Here is a 26,740-nt window from a genome sequence, read left to right on the forward strand (position 1 = left end):
ACATTCTTCGCATACTGAACTCAAAACATAGCACTGTACCAGCTACTAGGAAGACAGTTAACTCTATCCCAGCTGAAACCAGGAGACTGCCCTTTCTTCCAGAGGTGATAAACTCCCCTTTTTTTTTCTTGAGTCCTAGCAAAAGATCCCTGTTCAGCCAGGCTGTTTTGTCTTCCTTGGTGGTTTGTCTTGCGGCGCATGGGGATAGCCTGGTCCTGAGGCATTAAGATTTCCTTTTTGAAGAATGTCCATCCTTCTTGGACCCCTTTGTCCTTCAGGACTGTCTCCCAAGGGACTCTTTCAACCAGTGTCCTGAAAGGGCCAAAGTTTGCCCTGTAGAAGTCCATAGTGGTGGTTTTGCTGACTACCTTCCTTGCCTCACCAAAAATTGAGAATTCCATCATTTCATGGTCACTAAGCCTGAGACAGCCTCTGACCATCACACCTCCCACCAGTCCTTCCCTGTTTGTAAACAGTAGGTCTGGTTGGCTCACCCCCCAGCTGTGTCAGGAAGTTATCTTCCACACACTCCAGGAACCTCCTAGACTGCTTACTCTCTGCCGTGTTGTATTTCCAGCAGACGTCTGGAAAGTTGAAGTCCCCCATGAGAACAAGGGCACACGATTCTGAGACTACTGCCAGCCGCTTGTAGAACAATTCATCCGTCTCTTCAACCTGGTTGGGTGGTCTATAACAGACTCCCAACACAATATCTGCCTTGTTGGTCTTCCCTCTCATCCTTACCCATAAGCACTCCACCTTGTCATCACAGTCGTGTAGTTCTGTACAATCAAAATGCTCCCTAACATAGAGAGCCACCCCACCACCTCTTCTACCTTGCCTATCCCTTCTGAAGAGCTTGTAGCCATCCATTGCAGCACTCCAGTCATCGGAGCTGTCCCACCATGTTTCTGTGATGGTGACTTAAGTCATATCTATCCTGCTGCACGATGGCTTCCAGCTCCTCCTGTTTATTGCCAGTGCTGTGTGCATTGGCATAGATGCACTTGAGCTGAGCTATCGAATCCACCTCCAACATTGGCATGCTGCCCCCAGGCTCATCTCTGGTGTGCCTAGGTTTATCCCCTTCCCCCTTCAAACCTAGTTTAAAGCCCTCTCAGAGCCCCACCATCTCATGAGCGAGGATCCTTTTCCCCCTTTGAGATAGCTGGACTCCATCTGTTGCCAGCAAGCCTGGTGCTGTGTAAACCTCCCCATAATCAAAAAACCCCAAAATTCCACTGATGTTTCATCAATCATCAGTCCCATAGGATTGATGGTGAAATGGCATAAAGACCTACACAGAATAAATAGGAAGAGTGTATTGGAGGTTTAAATATTTTTACTATGTCAGCAGAATCACATCGATGTCATACAAGCTGGGGATGATTAATGTTGAGTATTTGGAGACAGAGCCTTACCATTTCTACGAAGGGGCAATTGCTGAGTAACTATTGGTAAAACATACTAGAGATGATCTTCAACAGTTTGCCAAATCTGAGCTTCTTTTTAATGTTTAAGTAGTAAATGGTAGAAAGATAAAAGGAGTAGAATTCTGCTAAATGATCTACATACACATTTTAATTTATAAATATACTTATAGACACTTACACACTTGCACATTATATTTTACTTAAGACAGTGCAGTCTGTGAAGCTATAGCCTCCTTAATTAACTTCAATTTCATTTGATACTATTTTCCTAGATTGATTCCCTCACAGGCCTTGGAGTGGTTAAAGTAGAATGTGGATCACAATTTTCTGTAGCTCTTACCAAATCTGGAGCAGTATATACATGGTAAGTATTTTATATTAGTTATTTTGACAGTGTTAGATGTAACCTTGTCTGCAACAGGTGTTATACTGCCTTCACTGTTTTGATTCTATGCCTCCACCCCCCAAAAAAACCCCCAAACCCAAACTTTTTTGAGTTCCTCTGTCTTGATTAGTAATAAAATCTACCACTTCGGGGAACGTTTTGTAGTGCTATTTGAATGAAAAATCAAAGCATTTTGTTTTGGAGACCTAAGCACAGAGTTGTCATTCCAGGTATTGACCACTGCAAGGTGCAGAAGTTCCAAGGAGGTCAGTAGAAGTATAAGCCTGAAGTGTCGTGCGGGGTGGAAGATGACAGCATAAATAACTCTCATATATTATCAAAATTGTGTCTAGCTTGTGGTGGCTGTAGTCTGAGAATTTGATTTTAATTCATTGTTTTAATTTTTCTATTCCATTCCAAGTTTTGTAGTTTAAATTACTAAACTTAAGTATTTAAAAAGACTAAGCAAAATACCTTCCCAACATCATTCTGCCTACTTGTGTGCATGGCATTAGAGATATCCTTAAACTGTACAAAGTTCCAGTCTCTGAGGTCAGTAAACATACTGTTTTTGCAGATGAATGCTTCTAATACTTGACCCTTTTGAGAGGAAAAAACCCCAAACAATCCTCTGCAAAAGGGGTAAAAGGACCTGCACAGAATGAGTAGGAACAGCATATTGGAGGTTTAAGATTTTTTGCTATATCAGCAGAATCACATCCACGTCATACGAGCTAAGGATGATTAATGTTGAATATTTGGAGAATATTTTGGTATTGAACTGTTTATAAATATATCTACAGATCAAATACCAGACATGGTCTGTCGTTCTGTTTTTTTTTCACAATTAAAACACAGTTTTGAAATGTTTTACCTTCTCTGTGCAGGGGCAAAGGAGATTATCATCGGTTAGGCCATGGATCTGATGACCATGTTAGAAGACCACGACAAGTGCAGGGACTGCAAGGAAAGAAAGTCATTGCAATTGCTACTGGATCTTTGCACTGTGTTTGCTGCACTGAAGATGGTATAAAAATCAAATAATTTACTTAGTTCTCAGTACTGAATTTGAAAAAAATGAAACTTTTATTTTTCAGTCAGCTGTTGGTAGGTTGTCCTTGCTAAAAATGCTGGTCCTCTATGTGCATGAACGCATTTTGTGTTTGCAGATGTAGCATATTTCTTTAGCAGAAAGCATGTCATTGATTTAAAATGATCACATAAAACCAACTGAAGGTTTTTAATTAATAAAAAATAAAGAGTTTGATTCATAAATGCTGATGGTCAAAGAAAAATAGAGAGCTCTAAAAGTAATTACAGATTGGTCAAGCAGTAGAATGAATGATTTTGGCTTTCTTTTCAGGGTCTTCTGAGCCTGAGGAGGTGTTTATCTTGCTAAGTGAAGCACTGCACAAACAATGTTGCTTCTTACAGAGCAGGTTGAGATACTGAATATCCTTTGTAGGAGACTCACTCCCACATGTAATTAACAAGTCTGCACAATAACTGAGTGTTTTATAGGTGCTGGTGAAATAGGATATTGCTGCAGAAAATAAATGGTCAGAAACAAGGTTGCTATTTTAAAAGTATTTTCCAATTATCTTGCAACAGTAAGCACCCATTTTAATGTCCTCTCTAGTAATACAACCTATTATAAGATCTTTTCTTTCATCTCATAAAAAATGTTAAGCCTTTTCTAATTCTTTTTTTAATATCAACTTTTTTTGCTATGAAACTATCAAATACAGGCTGTTTCTGGTGTATCTGTTTTTATTCTTCTGCTCCACTGTTTCCTCCTGTTCTGGAACAGAACTTTTAAGTTACACAAACGATGAGGAAATAAATGCATCTTACACTAGCTGCTCTACATAGACCATGGGCCTAACTCTGTCACTCAAGATTTATCTGCACTAGATAGTGGATTTCAGGATGGTTATCAGTCCTAGAAATCTTGATTACAGTCCAAGTTCTCATTCAGTTAAATGATTTATAAATGCTAATTAAAAAAAAAAAGGCAAAAAGCTTCTATCTTAGCTTCAGAACAATTAATTATTTTTACTGGTTTAGGAGAAGTGTATACATGGGGAGATAATGATGAAGGACAGCTTGGAGACGGAACAACTAATGCCATCCAAAGACCACGCTTGGTTGCAGCACTTCAGGGTAAAAAGATCAACAGAGTAGCCTGTGGCTCAGCACATACTTTAGCTTGGTCAACCAGTAAACCTGCTAACGCTGGCAAGCTCCCTACACAGGTAATATTTTTGGCTTATTGCGTTCAGATTTTGAACGTACTTAGTATGCTTATTCCTGGTCTTTCAGTAGACATATTTCCTTTCTAAATCCCTGCATAAGCTCAGTGTGCTTTGATTTGGCTTCGAGTTTGAGCCAGTTACTTTGTTTTACTTCCATACTTCCAAAGAAGGATTCCAGTTTTCTAAGGTGAGAAAGCCTCTTCATTCAGTTGTTAATCCAATGCAGAACAGTAGCTCAGTTTGCAAATTGGCAAGAATTTAAATTCTGTATTCCAGCTATGAAAATCTTATGCCTTCCAAGGGAGTTTTTCATTGCTTGCTTTATATTGAGAAGGTTGTTTTTTGAATATTCTGTCTTTCAGCTATAATGACTGGGTGTAGTGATGATAGGATGTAAAATGTATCTGTTTATGGATAAAGAGAATTGTAAAATATGGAATAGCAAGAATAGTCTACTGTCATGTTTCTAATACTTGTTTCAGTTTAGATGGATACTATTAGTATCTTTTATAAACAACTGAACTCCGTGTATTAAGTTTTGAGAGTGTGAATAAGCAAATATCTGAATTTCTAATACAAATTTACCTACAATCTTATAAATTGTTGTTCTGTTTAATAAAATAAAATATATAATAATTCTTAATTACATTCAGATATTGTTGCCTTATCATAGGTTCCTATGGAGTACAATCATCTTCAGGAAATTCCCATCATTTCATTGAGAAACAGGCTTCTGCTATTGCATCACATTTCTGAACTCTTCTGTCCTTGCATTCCAATGTTTGATCTTGAAGGAAGACTTGATGAAACTGGCCAAGGACCCTCAGTTGGGTTTGACACGTTACGGGGAATACTGATATCACAGGGAAAGGTATTTATCAGAATGTTTTTAAGGGAGAGATTTGTAACTGTAAGTGAAATGTTTTAACTGTTTAAACTGTTTCTGAAGAAAGTAGAACTATGTATGTCAATTTGTTCTGTAAGTTGTATATGAAATATTTGCATTCTGATTATGCAGACTTCTTTCTTTATGAATGGGTTCTTTTTATTATGTTTTCCTCAGTTCTTCATCATAGTGCTTTTGTGTGTTGATCTTGAAAATAACTTTACACTGTAAATCTTCAGTTTGTAGTACAGTGGAATTCTTCTAGAGTATTCAGTAGATGCTATCCAGGAAAAAAATGTAAGATAGGTATGAGATGGTCATTGTGTGCTTTTTGTATTTCAGTTGTCATGATCAGGTGATATACTAGTTGATCCAAAGGTCTATGCAGGTACAAACTTGTTTTAGGCTGGGGTAAAAGTGAAGACAGAAGTTCAATCTCAAATCAGTAAAGAAAGTAGATTTTTGTAGTTTTAAGTAAAGTCAGTTATGAGGAAGTCTAGATAATTATAATGCTTCAAGGCTACAACACCTATTCAAAACTTAAGATACTGAAAGCCTTTAAAAGCGTGACTTGCCTTCAGAATGACCATCAGTTTTGGATCTGAATTTTCTCACTGTCATAGTAACTTGTCTAACAAAAAATTATAACCTTATATAAACAGACAAAATCTGCTGGGAGAAGGAGAAACAGTTAGGTTTCCCTCTGCAGTGCTGTTCTATGTCCTTAAATAAGACACATGGCCTGTAACTAGACTCCTTAGCATGTATTGACTCAAGGACTCTTTCTCTAGACTCCAGTAAAATTGTATAGTAGAGCAATCCAGCAGAATATGTGCGACCACGCATTTTTCATCAAAACCTAAACTGGAAAAAAGGAAACGGAAATCACAGCTATTCTGTTCATGACACTTTTATATGTTAGTGCTATTAATAGGGAGTCTTTAGGTATATGATGTTAAGTATAGGAATGGGTGTGCAGGAGGCACATTCAACGTAATTTACTTTAAGTGTCTGCAGAACAGTTATAGAAAGGCTTCAGATATAAGATAAAATGTGATATCAGGCATATTTTGTCAAAAGCATTCAACAGAGACACCAGAAGTTGCGAGACCATATTTGTATCTAGGCATTTGTCAGGCTTACCTTCAGAGATTGTAAAGACTTAAAAATCTTGTTAAAGCTTGCTTGTAACTGACAGTGTAAAATTAGATCCAAATATTTAGTGAGAGAACTTCAGATACTTGAATTTGCATGAAAAGTTTGTTTATTTTTATTTGTTTATTTATTGCCTTCCATAGCAAGATGATCTCATCTTTGGCTTTTTTCACTGTTTTTCTCTGACATGAATTATTTTCCATATACATATATTATTCCAGTATAAACTAATTTATACCTGCACTCAGCAGCATGTTGGTTGCTTAGTAATAACTGAATCTGGGTGCAGTACAATCTTTCAAGTCATGGTTTTGAGTGATACAGGAGAGACTTTCTTCTTTGCTTTTTTAGTATCCTAACTGTTTCTAGCTTGAATTGTATTAGCACAAATAACATGATCCTTAACTAACATCTCACAGCTTTATCTTCTGTTGCTTTTGTTTCTTTTCAGTGTTTCAAAAGTATTTGATACTTGTTCCCATTTCTTCTAAAGAAAGACTCAGGTGTTACGCCTTTTCTAGTGTTTTGTGATGTACTCAGAGGGAAATTGCTGAAGGGTAGTATTGCAGGATCAGTTTCTCTTATTCTGCTGAAGAGTCTTTTTTTTTTTTCTAATACTAAGTATGTGTTCATCTGTGAAATATGTGCAGCTTTCTTATTTGATTGCAGTTTTGCCACTATTTTAATTTTTTGTGTTTCCCTGTTTTAGGAGGCAGCTTTCAGGAAAGTTGTGCAAGCAACTATGGTGAGAGATCGTCAGCATGGGCCAGTTGTAGAGCTCAACAGAATACAGGTATCTTAAGCTGAAGTTTTGATTTTAGTGTCTGCATGTTTAGCCCACGGTGCTACACATTTGCCAAGTCCCTTTGTGTCGGCTGTTTGGTATCTGAGTACTGAAGAGTTGAATTTTTATCAGAGAATCAAACAAGAAGTGAATGCAGCAAGGGCTGCTGATTTTCTTTTTGGTATGTTTTCATCTGCACGGTAGCTGTTTCGGGGGAGGGGGACACTTGCTGAAATATTAAGTGAATGATTTAGACTCTAATGAGCGAAGTATGTCCTGCTTGACAAAGGACTGCTTTTTCAAAACTCACTACATTAGATAATTTGAGAGAATAGTGATTCTGATGCCTTTCTTACCTTTCCAAATGGTCAGATGAATTATTCAGCTGTTGCTTTCATAACAGAACAGGAAGGAAAAAAAAAAAAAAGCCCTTGAATATAATTAAAAATCAGGCTGATAAACTCTCATTCTTTGCTGGTCATCACATGTGGTCATATTGATTGCAGATCTCTTTGATACAAAAGGGCTTTTTTCCTTATTGACGTTAGAAAATGTAATGTTGTGCCTTAGGCCAGATATGTCTTTTTTTTCCATAGATATTTCTGTAACATAGAATAGTAAAATGTTGTTTTAGTTTAAATGGACTGAAGCCTGGTCTTAGAGTCCTGAGTCTTCTTGCATTTTTTTCCTTTAGTGGTGGGGTTTTTTTTGTTTTTTTTTTCTTTTTATATTGTAAGAAGTAAGAAAACCTACTCTTTGTAAGGTTAGAATGGAGAAATTGTGAAAATTTTGACTAGTTTTCTCTTAGTGAAGAAAAGTATATCCTGTTGTAGCTCGACTCTGTTTCTGCTTCTTTACTGTTTTCTATGGGGACTTAAAATTTCTTGTGGTAATGTTATGTGATTAAAATGTATTGTTTTAGTTATTATTTGGGAAGTTGAAGCTGAAGAGATTGCCAGAGATGTTCTTGTTACTTTTTGTGTAGGTGTGAATTCAGAAATGCCAATAAAGCAGTGCAAGTATTTAACTTTAAGCAGGAAACTAGTGAGTAGGTTTTGGGCTCATTTCCTAGTGTCCTTCTTCTACTGTTGAGTTAATTAAGATAGGCTTTCTCTTGTAGTCCAGTTCGTTACTTCAGTCTGTCTTGAACTCTAGAAAAGAACTGGTGGCTGCAGGGCTTCCCTTCTTTATAGGTTCTGGGAGAAATGAAATATTGCTGCAACACAAGTCTGTCCTAGATTTAGCCAAGTGAAGGCTAAAAAAGACCATGTTCATAATCTGGCCTGATTACACAGTACCAAGTACGGGTCACAATTTCTTGAGTTAGCTTTTGCAGAGAATGAAAATGTGGATTCTTAAACTGTTTGATTCTTTATAATATTTAATTGAAGATTCAAAGCTGCTTTACCTAGTCTCAAACAGCTAATTGTCAATGTTAAGAATTTTCATCTTACTTGCAGTTGTGGGTTTAACTGCAGCTAGGCTTTAAGATCCCTTTGCTTTCAGAAGACTCCTCCTACACTTTATATATTATGTGGTACAGTCAATTCACTTCATCTTCCTTTGTATAAAATAAAAAGGTGAGTGCTTAATTTAAAGTTGTTTTCCAGATGCTGACTTGTTTTTTAAAATATTTCCTCAGCTTACCTTGTTGTTCAGTGGTTTCTTTGGAATTACCAGAACTGGACAAAACAGCTGTCTAACTTGCACTGTAAAAGCAAGCCAAACATCACTCCCTTGTCCTGAGGTCAAGTTTTACATGGACCAGATTCCTTTTGGAGTAGATCACATTCACTTTACATGCTACTTGGCCCTGGATCTTTTCTGTTGGGAACCTTGTGATAGAAGGGCATAGTAGTTTTATATAGTTTTCTTGCTCAAGGTGTGTGAAATACAATGTGATGGCTGTACAGCAACTCACCCAAGTGCCAGCCTGGTAGTTCATGTATTGGCTTTGTGTGGCAAGGTTTTGGTAGCGGGGGGGTTACAGGGGTGGCTTCTGTAAGAAGCTGCTGGAAGCTTCCCCTGTGTTCGAGAGAGCCCATACCAGCCGGCTCTAAGACGGACCCGCCGCTGGCCAAGGCCGAGCCAATCAGCGATAGTGGGTAGTGCCTCTGGGATAACATTTTTAAGAAGGGAAAAAAGTTGGGACAGACAGTAATCGGCAGCCGGAGAGAGGAGTGAGAACATGTAAGAGAAACAACCCTGCGGACACCAAGGTCAGTGAAGAAGGAGGGGGAGGAGATGCTCCAGGTGCCGGAGCAGAGATTCCCCTGCAGCCCGTGGGGAAGACCATGGTGAGGCAGGCTGTCCCCCTGCAGCCCAGGGAGGTCCACGGTGGAGCAGATATCCACCTGCAGCCCGTGGAGGACCCCACGCCGGAGCAGGTGGGTTCCTGAAGGAGGCTGTGACCCCGTGGGAATCCTGCGCTGGAGCAGGCTCCTGGCAGGACCTGCGGATCTGTGGAGAGAGGAGCCCACGGAGCAGGTTTTCTGGCAGGACTTGTGACCCCGTGGGGGACCCACGCTGGAGCAATCTGTGCCTGAAGGACTGCACACCGTGGAAAGGACCCATGCTGGAGCAGTTCGTGAAGAACTGCAGCCCGTGGGAAGGACCCACGTTGGAGAAGTTTGTGGAGGACTGTCTCCCGTGGGTGGGACCCCACTCTGGAGCAGGGGAAGAGTGTGATGAGTCCTCCCCCTGAGGAGGATGAAGCGGCAGAAAATAACATGTGATGAACCGACCGTAAACCCCATCCCCGTCCCCCTGTGCCGCTGGGGGGGGGTGGTAGAGAATCCGGGAGTGAAGTTGTGCCCAGGAAGAAGGGAGGGGTGGAGGGAAGGTGTTCTGAGATTTGGTTTTATTTCTCATTACCCTACTCCGGTTGATTTGTAATAAATTGAGTTAATTTTCCCCAAACTGAGTCTGTTTTGCCCGTGATGGTAATTGGTGAGTGATCTCTCCTGTCCTTATCTCGACCCACAAGCTCTTTGTTATATTTTCTCTCCCCTGTCCAGCTGAGAAGGAGGGGGAGTGATAGAACGGCTTTGGTGGGCACCTGGCATTCAGCCAGGGTTAACCCATCACAGTTCAATAGTATAAAATTGAGGGTAGATGTTTTATGCTTTGAGGTGTAGCATGAGGGCAAGCTTGAATGCGCAGAGACAGTTTGGGACACTGCTGGAGGACTGCGTTATGGCAGAAGAAACCAAACTTGACACAGTTTTATCCATATTACTTTTTGGGAATGGTTGTTTAGTGAAATGTTTCAAAACAGCACCTGGGCCTTGTTCTGGAAGGGTGCAGTAGAAGTCAAAGACTGAGCCAGAAAGTGAACTAACAGTTACATGTCTAGGCAGGGCTCCAGTGCTCAAGTTTACTTACTGACCCTCTTACTAGCAGATCAGACTTACCTAGTATTTAAGTACCAGCGTAGCTCATGTGGTGTCAAATGGACAGTGTGTTACGACCTATAGGCAGACAAATTCACAATGCTGTTAAATCATATCTTTGCCTTTAGATGAAAGAGATTATTACAGTAGTTGAAAGGAATTTCCTCCTTTTAAAAGGGAAACAGATTTCAGTTATTAAGGAGAATGTCTGCTTTCAGGAATGTAATATTGCAAAGGATCTCCTGGTTCAATGTTCCCTACTGTTATGGGAGTAGTGTCACACGTATGGATACATGAAATGCCACTCTACGAATAGCTTCTTCCCCCTCACTAGGGCTCCTTATTAAATGTGGGTTACAGAAATCTCACTAGCATAATGATTAAAAAAGATCTGATCTTAAAGTAGGCACAGCATATCAATGAATGAATTATTTGTTCTTTTGTGAGTGTTATACTTCAGTTTAAGTAACATTCCTCCTTCCTGGTTATGTCTTCTCCCTTATCAAATGTGCTTTTAAAGAACACTCATTTCATGACAGCCTTCATTTTCCTACACTGATCAGGCTAAGCTTTTTTGGTCTGCTTGTGTAGAATAGTCTTTCTCTACTCTTCATCTTTTTATACTGTATTTTTTCTGTAGCATTTCAGTTTGAGCATAGATAACTGAAACCTCAAGGTACAGGTGAGACTGTGTCTATGCTCTTGTAATTATCACACTGATACTTCTTGACCTGTTCTGGAGAGTGATTTCATTACATATCCTTGAATTGGGTTTGTTTTCTTCATAGTTCTGTGTTAACAGTACACATTCTCTTTCTTAGCTGATGCCAACTAATAAGTTGTCATCTTTTTGTAAACCTTTTTTATTAGTCTCTGAGTGCATGTCTTTATGTACTACATTTCTCCCAAGTTCTGGTGGGTTTGAGAGAGTCCCACAGGATGGCCAGGGTTTCAGTGGGTACTCTCAGGCTGCTTGAGACAAATAAAAAGTTTTGTTCTTCAGATTCAGAGAAAACTTAAATTTTGATTGTCTTCACTTCAGAATGCTTTAACCGGATTACAGATTGACTTGAGTGCCTCTCCCCCTTTGTTGCAACAGTGCTGCTCACAATAAGTGATTATTCACTGAGGCAAGTTCTTGAACTTGATTCTTCCACACTTCACTGCATGCTGCTTTTGAACTGCTACATTTCTCTCTCGTCCAAGAAAAGTTGGTTTTCCACAAGCTTGTATCTTCTGAGGGCAGATTGTTTTATGAAAATCCTTCTTGGGCTCTAATCAACATATTAACTTGTTTTATGCTAAAAAGTTATCACATCAGCAATAAGGTTGGAACTGTATTTTAAAAACTTGAGATGCTGCATAATCTGTGTTTAATAAGCCATGCGTTCAGTGAGGGTTATATCTGACCCTGTTCAGCCTATTCAGTAAAATAGATTTCACAGAATACTTACTATGTCTCTAAGGGGGATGATTTGGAAACATGAGCAAGATTCTGTGCTCCAGACGTCTACAATAAAAAGCTAAAACACCTGTGGTGGATTGTGGCCTAAACGTATTTGTATGAATTTTTGCCGTTTTTCAGTGAAGTGTTTTACTCTTTGCTAATAACCTAATAAATTTTAATGTGGGCATCTGTCTTTGTCAGCAAGCAATATATTAAGGGGCTGGCAGAAATGCCAGTAACCCTTCATGGTATTCTTACATTGCTTTGTTAAAAGTCAAATTGTAACCATTCCTGCATCTAAATGATCAGATTAAATGAAAATTCTGTGTTGCTAGTAAATAAATACTAAATTAAACGTATAACAGCAAATGTGCATGCCACCCTATTCAGTTCAGGCAGGATTGCTTGCCTTTTTATTGCCACTTGATTAATTTGTATTTTAGGTCTGAGGTTTGAAAAAAACAATGAATCAGCTACTGCTTTCATAGACCTACTCATACTTTCCTCTTTTTAAGAGAAGACTCAAGTGATTTCTCAACTTAAAACTTATTGGGCATCCAAATTTCTTAGAAACCCATTGAATTAAAACCAGCTTGTGTTGATACAGAACTTATTATACATGAGGAAGACTTGAGTGTGTCAGCCTTTCAATAAAACCCGAAAGAAATCTGGTGGATGTTTTATCCAAAGCATCAGAAGTATGCAGCATCAGAACAACTGGTTTTTGAGATGCACTATAGATTGGAGTGGCACCAAATACAGATTAGCAGGATGAGTCTGGGTTATTTCTGAATGAACAGTCTCATGGATATTGGTGAAGTATGTGCACTGTAGGAGTCCCTTTGCAGTCAGGGCAGGTTGAGAATATGAATTGCAGAACACCAAGGGAAAAAAACATATCTTGGGTTTCTCCAGCCTTCTGTTTACTTTCAATTTCTTTCCTCTCTATACTGGTGAAATGCTTTTTGTATTCTTATCCACTTTGTGTGCACTTCTTGCAGCAAAATACATGAGATTTTCCTTGCATGCCATTTCTTATGGATCTTCCTCATATCTTAAAATACACTTTTTCTGTAGGTGCCTAAGAAACACAATACTCTGTGTGTGTATATACATCTGTATTTTAGTAGTGCTTAATCATTTTCAGAGGGTCCTAGTAAGTATCATAGATGCATATTTAAATATTATCATTAATGAATATAAGAATAACATGTATTCAGTTTTCTGGCCAACAACACAGCCTCTGATCTGTCTTACGTATGAAAAACTCACCCAGATTTGACAATGGGATGTATGAGTAGAGATAGGATGCATTAAATAAGTAGATTGCAATCCAGAAAAACTGAATTTACCAGGGCATTGGCTGCTTCTTCAGAAATAGAGGAAGAAAACTTTATCAACAAATTTTATCATTGATACTCCTCTGTCTTTTCATTTTCCTTTAAAGATGAACAGATATAATGCTGAGTAGAGACAGATGAACGATGAACTGTTTGAAATTAAAGATAAGTAAGGTATTGGTGGTTTGGGGAACATAAAATTCCTTATCTAGGGAAGAAAGCCCACAGGGTTGTCAAGTGAACTGGTAAGAATCATTCTGTCTAGCTGCAGTGAACACACCTATAGTTTTTGCATGTTTCCAGCTCTAACAGTAAAATTACTAAGGCCTAATCAACCTCCAAATTTTTAGATTAATTAAAAAAAAAAAATCATTATCATTGCGGTCAGCTGTGTTTGAACTAAGATTATCTCAAGTGGTTATGACTACGTCAGGTCATAGAAATTACCTAGATCAGTCATTCAGCACTGTCAGGTCAGTTCAGGACATGTAGTGGAAGCGTCTAGATAACCAGATACTGTTTTTCATGTTTGTGCAAATCCAAGAATTAGTTGAAAAATTTCTTCTGTTACAGAGGTGCTGGAATTTGCAGTGCTTATAAATGGTGATAATCGTAGTAATCACTGACAGTTTAAACAGCTATGTCACAGAGATAGGACCTCTTGCAGAAGTTGCAGTGCAGCCTATCCTGGAACCGGTAACTCTTTCTCCTTAACGTTTAGGTATGTCCTATTTTTATATCAGAAACAAGCTGACAAAGTGTGAGCTGGATGAGCAGACAGTGAGGTGGGTTGAAAACTGGCTGAACGGCTGGGTCCAGAGGGTGGTGATCAGTGGCATGAAGACTTGTTGGGGGCCAGGAACTAGCAGTGTACCCCAGGGGTCAACAGTGGGTCCAGTCCTGGTCAACATCTTCATCAGTGATCTAGATGATGGGGCAGAGTGTACACTTGGCAAGTTTGCCGATGATACAAAATTGGTAGGAGCAGTTGATAACACCAGAGGGTCATGCTGCCATCCAGAGGGACCTCAATAGGCTGGAGAGGTGGGCTGACAAGAACCTCATGAAGTTCAACAAGAAGTGCGAAGTCCTGCACCTGGGGAGGAGCAACCCCAGGCACCAGTACCTACTGGGGGTAACCCAGCTGGAAAGCAGCTTTGTAGAAAAGATCCTGGGGGTCCTGGAGGGCACCAAGTGGAACATGAGCCACTGATGTACCCTTCCCATAAAGAAGGTTAATGGGTGTCCTGGGCAGTATTAGGAGGAGGGTTGCCAGCAGGTCAAGGGAGGTGATCCTTCACCTCTACTCAGCACCTGGAGTACTGTGTCTAGTTCTGGGCTCCTTAGTACAAGAGAGACATGGGCATACTGGAGAGAGTCCAGCAAAGGGCCACAAAAGTTATTAAGGGACTGGAACATCTCTCCTATGAGGAAAGGCTGAGAGAGCGCTGGGACTGTTTAGCCTCGAGAAGAAAAGGCTCAGGGGGAATTCATCAATGTATATAAATGTCTGAAGGGAAGGTGCAAAGAAGGTGGAGCCCAGCTTTGCTCAGTGGTGCCCAGTCGCAGGACCAGAGGCAGCGGGCACAAACTGAAACGCAGAAGGCTCCCTCTGAACATCAGGAAACACTTTTTTTACTGTGAGGGTGACTGAGCACTGGCACAGGTTGCCCAGGGAAGCTGTGGAGTGTCTATCCGTGGAGATATTTGAAAGCTGTCTTGACTTGGTTGTGAGCACCTGGCTCTGGGTGGCCCTGCTTGAGCAAGGGAGTTGGACCAGATGACCTCCAGAGGTCCCTTCTGACCTCAACCATCATATGATTCTGAAATAGTTCTGGGCTCCTAAAAGACTGAGATTTTAAGTGCTTTCATCTTCCTGGAGAGGATTGGGATATGTAATAGGAGTCTGTGATATCTCTATCTAGGGATGAATATTAGATGGTACTGAAAAATACTGTAGTGCTGTAATTTGAAATGTGGTTGTTCTTCTGTACAGTGTGGACCTCTGTAGATGTTTCACTGAACACATTAGTATTTTATAAACATTAATCTTATGGTCTGATTGGCACAGCGATGCCAGCTGAAATGCATTCTTACAGTGACTTTTATAATATGCTTACTCAATAGGTAAAACGTTCTAGGAGCAAAGGAGGACTGGCTGGGCCTGATGGTACAAAGTCAGTGTTTGGACAGATGTGTGCTAAAATGAGTTCCTTTAGCCCTGATAGCCTTCTGCTTCCTCATCGTGTTTGGAAAGTTAAGTTTGTTGGTAAGAGGATTCTCTACACCCACCCCCCTATTTTGCACTTAACTTTGCAGTTTTCTTCAAATTTACTTTTTTGGAGGACCTGAAGGAAGGAAGGGATAGAGGAAAACAATGTATGTGAGTAGGCAGAGGAAGGTGCTTAAAATGTTAGGAAGTAAAAAGCTTTTTTAAATGATTATATAAAAAAACCTCAAGATTAATGGAAATGTGTCTGTAATTTTCCTCAAATTCTGGGGACAACTATTCTGCTTACAGCAAACATTCTGCAAAACCTAAACCTGTTTTTCAGTGGTCTGGATTGGTAAATAATCCTGGCTAGCTGGTTTTACTGATAGGGTTGTTTTTACAGTTCACATATCACTTTGAGCTTTTTGATTAAAAATATTTTAGATTGAAGAGCTATTCTGTCTACTGTATATAAGATATATAAAATATATCTACTTTCAGATGTCACTTAGGAATTCCATTGCTTTGACTTTCTTTTTCTACCTCTATTCTATTTTATTTTGATTAGTGTATAACACAAAAATGTTAGTTACACTCTAGCAAAATAGTATTTTTGACACTGTGATATGTTGTATAATCTTCTAAATAATACGATATACAATGAACTGGAAATATCCAAATATAAAGCAAAACATAAAGGGTTTTCATATGAACAGATACGACAGTGTAGCTTTTAGTAAACTTCTGTTTGCTCAGTCATCCCCGTGGAAGGAAATACAGATTTAGTACTTCATTTATTTTTGAAAGAACATTTAATTTTGATCCTTTTTTCTTCTCCAAGGTGAATCTGTGGATGATTGTGGTGGAGGTTATAGTGAATCAATAGCAGAAATGTGCGAGGAGCTTCAGAATGGGCTGACCCCTCTGTTAATTGTGACACCAAATGGAAGAGATGAATCTGGAGCAAACAGAGATTGTTTCCTATTAAATCCTGCTGCCAAGTCACTCTTGCATATGAACATGTTCCGTTTTCTTGGTAATTTCTTAGCAACAGTGTGACATTCTACTTGCATTACATTATCACAATATTGGAATCTAACAAGAAAAAATGAAAAATACTATGTTTAAACTTACAGGTGTACTTTTGGGCATTGCTATCCGGACTGGCAGCCCTCTCAGCCTCAACCTGGCTGAGCCAGTGTGGAAACAGCTTGCAGGAATGAACCTAACAATTGCTGATCTCAGTGAGGTAAGTGTGAAGTTCCCGAGTAGGATATAACTTACAGAAGACAAGTGGACTCTAGCATCAGTTTTTCTCCAGTGATTCGCTGTTTTCTATATACTTGTATTTTGACTGTCTTTTACGTTTTGAGCCAGTATGTAAGGATGACTTGTACTCACTGTTAAAACTGTAAATTTAAGTTGTTAAGCTATTTGAATTCTAGAGCGTTCTCAAATCTTCTCATGGGTTTGACTAGACAAATGTTTGTGGTCGAACTCCTACTTTCCAGTAGACCTTCTTGTAGCTGTTACTGTCTGTTGTGCCAAGATGCAGTAACTGATTAGGTGCACACGCCTCCACTGTTTTGAAGTAAAAGAAAATGAGTTCAAACTACTACTGAAAATAGTTTGTGCCCACATGTCAAACATCACAAACTTTCAGTTTCTGTTTACTGAGCTCAGTAAATGTGGAGTAAGAGTTAGGTCTTCATTACAAAGAAGAGTTCTTCTCAAATACTGTCATGTAGAAATGTACTTACTGTAAAAGCATCGAGTCATTTACTTGTCAGTAAAGGGATTCCTTTTGTACCAAAACCAGCATTGGGACTTCGTAGAGATGATTATGGTTTTAGGCTTTAAATCCATTTTCTTGTATAATACAGTTTCTTGGCAAAAGCTTCCCGAAAGGATTGAAATCTAGAACACATGCACACTCCCACATCCCAGCATAATGAAATTTTATGTAAAATATTAAGCTGTTTTATGGCTTTGAAATTAAGTTAGATGGGTTGTGGTCAGACATTTGACAATGCTTTTGGTAGATGATACATCATGTACTGCATTTTGTATGCAAGAGACGCTGTTGTATAGTGCTAGTAAACTGATTTTGACTCGGGTTTGTTATTTTCCAAAGGTTGATAAAGATTTTATTCCTGGGCTTATGTACATTCGAGACAACGAAGCTACTTCAGAAGAGTTTGAAGCTATGAGCCTCCCATTCACTGTGCCTAATGCAAGTGGACAAGATATTCAGCTGAGTTCCAAGTACACCCATATTACACTGGATAATAGAGCTGAATATGTGAGACTGGCAATAAACTACAGGTTTGTTGAATAAATCACTCAAATTATTGACTTGAATAAGCATTTTCTTTTAAAAAAAATACGTAAAACCTTTTAAACAATATACTACTTCAGCCTCTTACAAGTATTTTAATGTTTTCATGTGATTACAGTGTTGATTTTCTGATTTCTTTTAATCTATCCAAGGAGAAAAGATTAAACTTAATTTTTAGGAAGAACAATAAACTAGCAGGTATGGCTCTAGATTTGAATAGCTGTCCTGACAGAGCAGTTTTGGCAGCCGATTTTACAGGTAGAGAAATGCCCCATCCATCTAATTCTTCTCCTATGCGATAAAGTAATAGGCTTGATCATTAAGTTCTTGGTGAAGAGAGCTTAGGTTTAGTACTGCTGCTCCCACAGTTTTTCATATCATCATTTGCAGTCAAGAGCAGTCCCAGCTGAATTCTTACTCTATTCTTATCTAAGTTGGAATACACGAAACACAATATTCGTTCCTTGGACACCATAAAATTAGTCTGACACCTGTGTGCAGACAAGTAAATTCACCCACAGGTGCCAAAAACTGAACATTGCACTGAAATCAGTGGGAAATAATTGTTCAGTACTTGAGAAGACAGGCTTTTGGATGCTTAAATACCTAGACAGCTAATCTAGACAAGTACAACTAAGAAGCAACCACAGGCATCTTGTTATGTGAAGCAGTGGGCCTAGTGCCTATTTGAAACATGGAAATTTAGATAATTTGGTTGAGAAACTGATTCATAGTAGTTTTATTCTCTCTGCCATAGTGAACTGTTTTAGAGAGTGCTTGAGCAAGCCTGTATCATCACTATATATTTGCTTATTAGTTTGTAGTTACAGTGTCTGCCAACAACTACTGAATTACATTCTTTGTTCTCCTCTTCCCTGCCCAAATGGTTATGCACCAATACTTAAACCTGGTTTTGACAGTAGAGAGAAATTTCATTTGGAATGGATAAATGATATGTCTATATAAAACGTTACATTCCTTTGAAGAAATGTTTTTGTTCTCTTGGCAGTTCTGGCTGTCCTCAAAGGAGGCGAGAAATTCTAAAGCGTTTTACAGTTAAAAGGCCTTTGGGAAAAACATTAAAATGTTTAGATTAAGTATCAAGTTGTTTAATTATATGAAGCCCTTGAGAGAAAAACTAGCACCTGAATAGAATGCATGTGAAAAAGTGGATGCAAAAGACGAAGTTTGTCCTGACATCTTTGTTTATTTTGGTGATGACAAGCGTGAGGACAGGAGTTGCCAATGATGTGAATCTCTGCTCTAGAGAGTTCTGTAAAAAATCTCAGAAATTACTTGACAGGGAAAAAAAAAAGCAAAACACAAATCATGGGTGGCAGCAGAAGCAGCAAAATGTTAGACTTGCTTCTGTCTTGAAATACAACAACTCCTGTCCCCTCAGACAGCATGTTTTAGTTCAGACCCATTTTTCTTTTACCATAATGTCTGTCTAGTGTTGCAAATGTATGCGGGCAGAGTTTCGAAGTACAGCCATTCTTTTCCCAAGAGCATGTTGTTTCCAAATGGGGTATTGGCTTGTTCTTGACAGGAACAGCACATGAATAGTACTGGAAATAAAATATCCTAAACATTGGGAGATATCTGTCCATACTGAGCTTGCTGTGCAATATGAATTGGTGTAGAAACTGTTGTAAGTCAAGTATCTTGTGTGATAAATGTTCATTAATGTTCCTTAGCACATAGCTGGAGACTTGAGGAGAATGGTTAGTTTCCTTGATATTACAGTAATTGCTAGAAATAATTGCTAGAAATGGCATTCACAGAAACTCTGAAAATGTGTCTCTGCAGACTTCATGAATTTGATGAACAAGTTGCAGCAGTTCGTGAGGGGATGGCCCGTGTTGTTCCAGTTCCTCTACTTTCACTCTTTACAGGATATGAACTGGAAACTATGGTATCAATTTCTGCTTTGCTACCTCTGTCAGACTAACTTGGAGTGAGATTCTTCACTTATATCTTACTAATCCAAAACCCACATTAAATACTGTTCACAGTGATTGCAAACATTTTGTCCAAGGAAAAACTAGAAAATGTTTAATTGCCCTCTTGGTGTTAATAAGGTTATTTTGATACAGCTGAGTAGTGATGTAATGAGTTATTTCTGGAAGAAACAAACAAACAAAACCAAAAAAAACCCCCACAAACCAGGGGCCTAGGAGGTGAATTGGAGATATTAGTCCCAAGCAAAATGTTTAATTCTTTATGTGATTCAGGAGTATGAAAGAAGATTCATTATTGTCCCCTGATGGGAAGATGTATATTTACTATTATTGTAATAGGAGACTATGCACAGCACTTCAAATATTTGAATGTTCATTTTGTCAGTGTAAAAGCTGATTAAGTATTTTAAAGGAATGGAGGGAACAAATCACCTATAATTGATTTGATCAGACTTTTGTAGCCTATCACGATATTTTATTTTTCAGGTATGTGGAAGCCCGGATATTCCACTCCACCTTCTGAAATCTGTAGCAACTTATAAAGGCATTGAACCAACTGCTTCCTTGATACAGTGGTTCTGGGAAGTGATGGAGTCCTTCTCCAACACAGAGCGATCTCTTTTCCTGCGTTTTGTGTGGGGCAGAACAAGGCTGCCCAGGACTATTGCAGACTTCAGAGGGAGGGACTTTGTTATTCAGGTAAGATGTATGGGATGGGGTGTGGGGTTTTTATTTTAAAAAGCTGGTGGTGGAGGAGTAGTAGCATGACATAACAAGAGAACAGGCTGATTTTATTAAACTGTTTATGCAACATTACATTGTAGATTCGACAGTGCAACAGAGACCTATAATGTATATAAATATTTTTGTTTCTTGACCTGGGCAAGTGGATATTTGTTTCATTTCCCAACCATTTACGTCTCTGGATTTTGGTAGTTTTCCCCTGTCAGTCATGAACTGTTTTTGCTGGCATTTATTTAGCATTTTATTCAGCTCAGTTATTGATTTCAGCTAAATTAAAAAACAACAATCTTCAAATCATATTTTGGTATTTGCTGAAGTAATACAATCTTTTTTAGATTGTTCCCAACTACATACTCATGATCAAAGAAGCTCATCTGTGTCTGGTTTTATTTATTTACTTAGTGTAGGGAAAATGGATTTGGTCTTTTCATTGTTCTTTTAAGAAACTTCAGCATCAGAATCACAAATCTAACATGCTGTTAAAAAAATTTAAGTATTATTTTGATATTTATTTGTAGTTTGGACAGTGAATCAAAAATATTATGCTTTTTGTTTTCAACAGGTACTGGATAAATACAATCCTCCAGACCACTTTCTTCCTGAGTCATATACTTGCTTCTTTCTCCTGAAGCTGCCCAGGTATTCCTGTAAGCAAGTACTAGAGGAAAAACTGAAGTATGCCATTCACTTCTGTAAGTCTATAGACACTGATGATTATGCCCGGATAGCGCTGACAGGAGAGCCAGCGGCTGATGACAGTAGTGATGATTCTGATAATGAAGATGCCGATTCTTTTGCTTCAGATTCTACACAGGACTACTTAACAGGACATTAAGAAAATAATATAAGGGATAGTTGTCACAAGCACTGAGGCAAAATGCCAAAATGACAAATGAAGCCAAGGACAGTATAGGTGTTGGAATATAGAGTATGTAGTCAGAGGGATGGTAATCTTCTGAACATGGGGAAAGTGTGTTTGCTACTCACAGTAGGAATTAAGGGTTACAGCTTAAACCATCAGCTTAGAATAAATGGCACACTATATGGGCATTTAACATTTATTTTAAGAGCTGAAAGTGGCCCCCCATAATGCTGCACTACATTTAGAACCTTTGTGTTTACTGAAGTGTTGTAAATGTTTATATAAATACGGTAGTGCAGCATCCAAAAGGCAGTGAAACCTTTAAATTGTGGGTGCAATAGGTTTTTTCTTATTAAGTGTTGTGTTCTGTGCATCTTCTTGATTGTATATTGGAAATACTGTGCAACAACTGAATAGTATTATAAATATTTCAATTAACTTTACTAGAAGTTTGTTAAAAATTTTTGAACATTGAATTAACATTATTCCTTGAAATTCTTCTATAGATAATAAAAATGGCCAATAGTTTCACTTCCACCCCTGGTTTGTATATTTTAGCTTATGCATTATTTATCTCAAATTTGATACCTTTCTGTGAACAGCATCATAATTCTTATCATGGAAAGTGTACTGTATATAATTTGTGCCATGTAAATGCAAAAGTTATAATTTCCCTCCAAATAAAAGTTCTGCCACAGAAAAAAAATAGTGTGTGTTTTTTAATGATAATGTAGCTGTTACATGGGATGAACATTGGAACAGCTCTACGAAGAAACGATTCTGCAGTTTACAGCTGTTGGCCAAACATTGCTGGTGGTGCTCCACCAATAGTAGGTGCATTGCCATAGACAGAACATGAGCTATAGTAAACTCAGAGCAAGTCTACACAATACGTTAATGGTAGCGATTAGGTACACTTTGTTTATGCAGTTGTTCCTAATGGTACTGTTGTCAGTAATGGTAAATTTGTTCTTGGACACCTGGGAAAAAAATTGCTTTTGAGGAAGTGTAAGGGACAGATGTGTGTAAGTACCTGAATGTGAGTAGAAGTGTATGATGACACTCTTATAAAATGTTGACTCTGAGAAAATCAGATCGTTTTACAAGGCTTGGTCACGAAACATGGTGCATCCAGAGTAGCCTGTTTGAATAACTCATTCAAGTCAAGTGGCGTTTGGGCAGGTATTATGTGTTAACTACACAGTGTATGCAATAGTTTTTCAAAGTAGGAAAATGAGATTTATTTGTGCCAAAGCACTAGTATTTTACTTTAAAATCCAGCAGTAGTATTTTACTTTAAAATCCAGCAGAAGGGCACGTCATACCTTTTCTTCACTAATTATTAGGATAGGTATATGTCAATATTTAACATTTTACAATTCAGAGTTGATTAATTTTTTTTTAGTATGTGCATTTGACTTCAATTCCAACTTCTCTAAATTTAAATATTAACTGTGGTCATGAAATAAGTTTTCCTGAGATATACTTGGTATTTCAAAATAGTGGTGAAACTACCTATTTTTTGTTAAGATGTCAGAGTTTTGAAATTCATTAGCTTTAGAGGCCTCTATTTAGTGCTGAAGGTCTCTTGCAATAAATGCTCCTGTCCTGATCCTCGGTCTTCCTGGAGATTCCAGAAGTCAGGCCTGTGACCTGTCTTCCAGATTTTCTCTGTCTGCTGATGAAAAACACTGAGTCTTTTTTGAGTCTTAAAAAGGATGCAAAAATCCCAAAACCTTAAGCAACATCTTTTATCTTTGCTGCTGAATTGAATTTCTCCTGAGGGCAAAGAGTGGAGAATCTAGTACAGAAGTGCTCATGTGGTCGTCTGCTGTCCTTCGCCATGGTAACACGGGAGCCCTGTAGGCATCCAGCTTGATCAAAAGAGATTCTGTAGTCAGCTTTTCAGATGTGATGGATGAGTCATGCCCAAATGCCACAAGTCCAAGGACTGAGACTGAGTTCAATTGCCATTCTTAAATTTCAAACCCCGTTTCAGGAGCATATGAACTACTATAACTTGCTTAGGAAAGAAAGAAAATATCAGAGTTTTTTCTTCCAAGAAAAGCAAAAAGGAGGCATCCTTCATGTAAGGAAGCAGTTTACGTTGTTAATTAGTGGACCATGTAAAAGAAGTTTTTTAAGCCTCCTTTGCTTTCCCATCCTAACAGAAGAGTCTCAGATGCCCTTTTACAGTGTGAAATGCTTGTCACCTGTTGCCTGACATTTCTGAGTAGCCAGTTGTCATTCTTGAAAAACCATTGTTTTCAAGTGGTCAAAAAATGGGATTTGCTCTTAATTGGCTTTTAGATGCAAATTTCTAGTCTGAGAAGGAAAAGGACTCAACCTTGCAAATGAATAATGGATTCCTAGTGCTCCTTTCCCTTCTTCATATGTTACTTCCCTGTAAAACCAAAGATGATGGTTTGATTTATTATAAAGCTTTACCATTATGAAATTGCAGAAGACTGAGAGAAAAATCCCTTCCCATGTTAAAAATTACTCTTCGTTGCCCAGGTGAATTCCCGATACCTCTAAAACCACCTAATGGCTGCTAAACAACATGTGAATAAGGAGAGAAGGTCATTGAGTCCCATCAGGGAGTTTAGGGGACATGCACCATTTATAATCATGGTAGCTGTTCCTTAACATCATGTTAGTCAAAGAAGGCTTCAGGCCAGCATATTGGGTACTTGCCTCCCCTGCAAGCATCTTTATCAGCAGACTATGTGCAAAACTAAATCATGCAGGCCTCTTCCAGAAAAAAGGGAAGCAGTGCCTTCCAAAGATCTCACTGATAAAATATTTTCACTTTTTAGTTTAAAGAAAACGTACAGATGTGTAGTTTCCTGTAGATGTTGCCTTTCAAGGTTAATCTCCCAACAAATCTTACAGTTAAAAACTATGTTAACTAAACCATGCCAACTCAACTGGGGTTCAAGGGTGTGGATTGGTAGAAAAGTTACTCTATCATGGAGTCATGTCCTTACCTTAAGTGAAAACTGCAGCAAAGCAACGTGACTGTGAATGTGACACACAAACCATTTGTGAATTGATGCTCCTAATACTTGGAAAAGATTCTGCTGATTCACACGTTTGGCTCAAATGTGAAATGTCAATGGTACATCTGCAAGGCACCGCTCTTCAGCTTTGCATTTAGTCATCTGATGGCCAGCGAGTAAGATTGTGGAAAGATCTCACAGAAACACAGAGTAGAATTGTCTCAGTTATTTCCTGACTGTGGTCATCCCTGATCAGCTCTCTCCAGCGCGTTTGGGTGTGGTGTACTGGCATCCTGACCTGAAAAAGGTTTCAGCAGAAGCGTTTTGAGAAGTTTGGAGGACGTGGAGTCACACACATGATATAATACAAAATCCTCTAGGATTCTCTTTTGTAAATGAGTCAGTGTTAAGTGAAAAGAAACTTATTTCTCATTGGGCACTTGCATATACTCACTACTGATGATAAGCCTTAATAGGGATGGGGTACAGCACTTCTAGAAAATAAAGTCCAGGATAGGACTACACCTTCTTGTTTCACTGTGACAACTTCATAAGTGAAGAAATGCTGGATAAAAGCACCTCAGGAAATCTTTCAATATGTAAAACATTGGGATAAAAAAGGGAATGATCTGTTGTCCACAGTTACCCAAAGCAGGTCGAGAAGAAACAATATCCTTGCAGCAGAGATACCTGACACCACACCCCACCCCTCCTACTTTCTAACTTTAGAGACATTTAAGCACCAGAATGCCCAGTCTAGGCAGGTCATGAATTCTGGTCAATAAGAGTTTTCAAAACCTTGTTAGACATCTGCTGGTGATGATCTGATGATACTTGACTTACCCTCAGTCAGGCAGCTGCCCAAACCGACTTCTGGAGTCCTCTCAGCTTGTTATTCCTTCAATGCTCTATTCATTATTAGCTTCTCTAAAAATGAATTTCTAGTAAGTAGAATAGACTCTGCAGTGGTACCCTGTCCATCATGTTCTAAGCAAGGTGCCTTGAGACATCCAAACTTACTGTAGACAAGACCCTTGAAATCCGCATCAATTACTACAAGTGAAGGCACGGAAGCTTTTCTGCTGCCTGCTTTTCCAGTGTGGACCTGCGCTGGCTCAACAGGATCTTTTCTCTTTCAGTAACAGCTTCCTTAACCAGAAACTCCTCTGCATATACAGTTCTCCCTGACCTCATCAGGGCTTGCTGATAGCTTAGGACAGAGACAGGCTGCTGTTCTGAGCTGCAAGAGTCCTCTCGTGCCTTCCTGCAGCTCCAGCCAGAGCCGTGTGTCTGCGGGGGGAATGCCACCGCTGAGGCTGAGCCTGGTGTGGTGGGACGAGCGGTCTCCTCCACCCCAGGAGAGCCTAGTACCCCACAGCACCCCAGTGCAGCGGTGTCACTGGTTTATGGCCTTACAGCATGACTGCTCACGGCTACGTTAGATGGAGGTGTGTGCTGACCCTCTGTTGTCAGTGCTTGGTTTAATACAGCGGTGTGGATATGCATTTCAGCCTGCGGGGAGAAACTAAATGGTGGAGCAACAAAGCAGCAAGCGACAGTCCTTTGGGCAGCTCTGGAAGCAACAGGTATTAAGCCATTGCATTGGCATTTTGTTTTTTCAAGGACCACGTCGGCACTAAAATGCTAGTGAAAGCCGTGCAGAGGGGTTTCCCCTCCGCCTGCCCTGGCTGCGGTGCTGCTCTCTCAGGGCAGGGGAGACCCGTACGCTGGATCGATAAAGTGACTCCTTCCTCATCCCCTGCCCAAGAGCTGTTGGTGGCTGTTTTTCAGTGGGATCATTTCCTTTCTCTGGTTTATTAGGTGGCTCTGCAACCAATTGTACTGGTCTAGTAAGATGGGGATGGGAGAGCAAGCACTGCTAAGCCAGCCCTGCTCTTGAGTCCATCTTAGCGTTCATCTTTAGTAGGCCCCCGAGACTGCAAACGCCTGCCAAAATGCCTGCTCTCCTTCTGGATGCAGGGGCTGTGTGCTGGCCATGGCCGTTTCTTTTAAGGCTGCAGGGAGGGAAGCCCTGCTGAGCTGTGAGCAAGCTTCTGGTCAGCAAAGCACGACCTCACGGGCAGCCACCGCTTCGGCTGCTGGTGAAGGGGATGTGTCGAGGCCGGAGGCTAGCTGGCAGCGGGAGCACACGGCTGTGTGTGAGAAAGGGTGAGGAGGCAGGACTGCCTCCATCGTCATCATCAGCTGAATCCTCCTGGTGCCCCCCAAGGGGCAGGGAGGCCATGGACAAGGGACGGATGCCCCTTGTCCGTCAGGTAAAGTGGGTGGTGCTGGGGGAGCCCCTGCAACACAGGGGGCCCTGGGCACCTCCGGCATTTTGGATCTGCCTCATTTTGTTGTTTCCAATCCTTTTTTTTTTTTTGTCCTTAGTATTTCTTGCTTGTGGAAGCCTTTCATTTTGATCCTGTTTGCAGACTCAATGTTTGCATCCTAGCTAGCTCCTTTGCCGGGATAACCCGGCATTGTCGGGTCCAGGGGCTGGAAGTCCAGCTTCAAGGCTCTTACTGTCAGATCAAAAATGCC

The 26,740-nt window shown here is 39.6% G+C and overlaps 1 protein-coding gene across 10 annotated transcripts in view; it reads left to right on the forward strand.

Moving 5' to 3' along the window:
* The window catches only part of HERC2 (HECT and RLD domain containing E3 ubiquitin protein ligase 2), a 119,197-nt gene extending 97,297 nt beyond the window's left edge, over positions 1-21,900 (forward strand). For 7 of the 10 annotated variants that reach the window (XM_052774025.1, XM_052774024.1, XM_052774026.1 and 4 more), the window contains 12 exons: positions 1,706-1,797; positions 2,706-2,845; positions 3,886-4,073; positions 4,747-4,944; positions 6,824-6,907; positions 15,205-15,346; positions 16,131-16,325; positions 16,426-16,538; positions 17,424-17,614; positions 19,437-19,542; positions 20,075-20,287; positions 20,895-21,900. In XM_052774025.1, coding sequence (XP_052629985.1) covers positions 1,706-1,797; positions 2,706-2,845; positions 3,886-4,073; positions 4,747-4,944; positions 6,824-6,907; positions 15,205-15,346; positions 16,131-16,325; positions 16,426-16,538; positions 17,424-17,614; positions 19,437-19,542; positions 20,075-20,287; positions 20,895-21,167 — 1,935 coding nt within the window. In that variant the 3' untranslated portion in view covers positions 21,168-21,900. Of the gene's footprint in view, positions 1-1,705; positions 1,798-2,048; positions 2,558-2,705; positions 2,846-3,181; positions 3,301-3,885; positions 4,074-4,746; positions 4,945-6,823; positions 6,908-15,204; positions 15,347-16,130; positions 16,326-16,425; positions 16,539-17,423; positions 17,615-19,436; positions 19,543-20,074; positions 20,288-20,894 lie in introns of those variants that run through there. The other 3 variants (XR_008233032.1, XM_052774031.1, XM_052774032.1) reach the window with 3 other exon arrangements.
* Positions 21,901-26,740: the final 4,840 nt, after the last annotated feature.

The sequence above is a fragment of the Harpia harpyja genome, chromosome 22, assembly GCF_026419915.1.
Source record: "Harpia harpyja isolate bHarHar1 chromosome 22, bHarHar1 primary haplotype, whole genome shotgun sequence".
NCBI lineage: Eukaryota > Metazoa > Chordata > Aves > Accipitriformes > Accipitridae > Harpia > Harpia harpyja.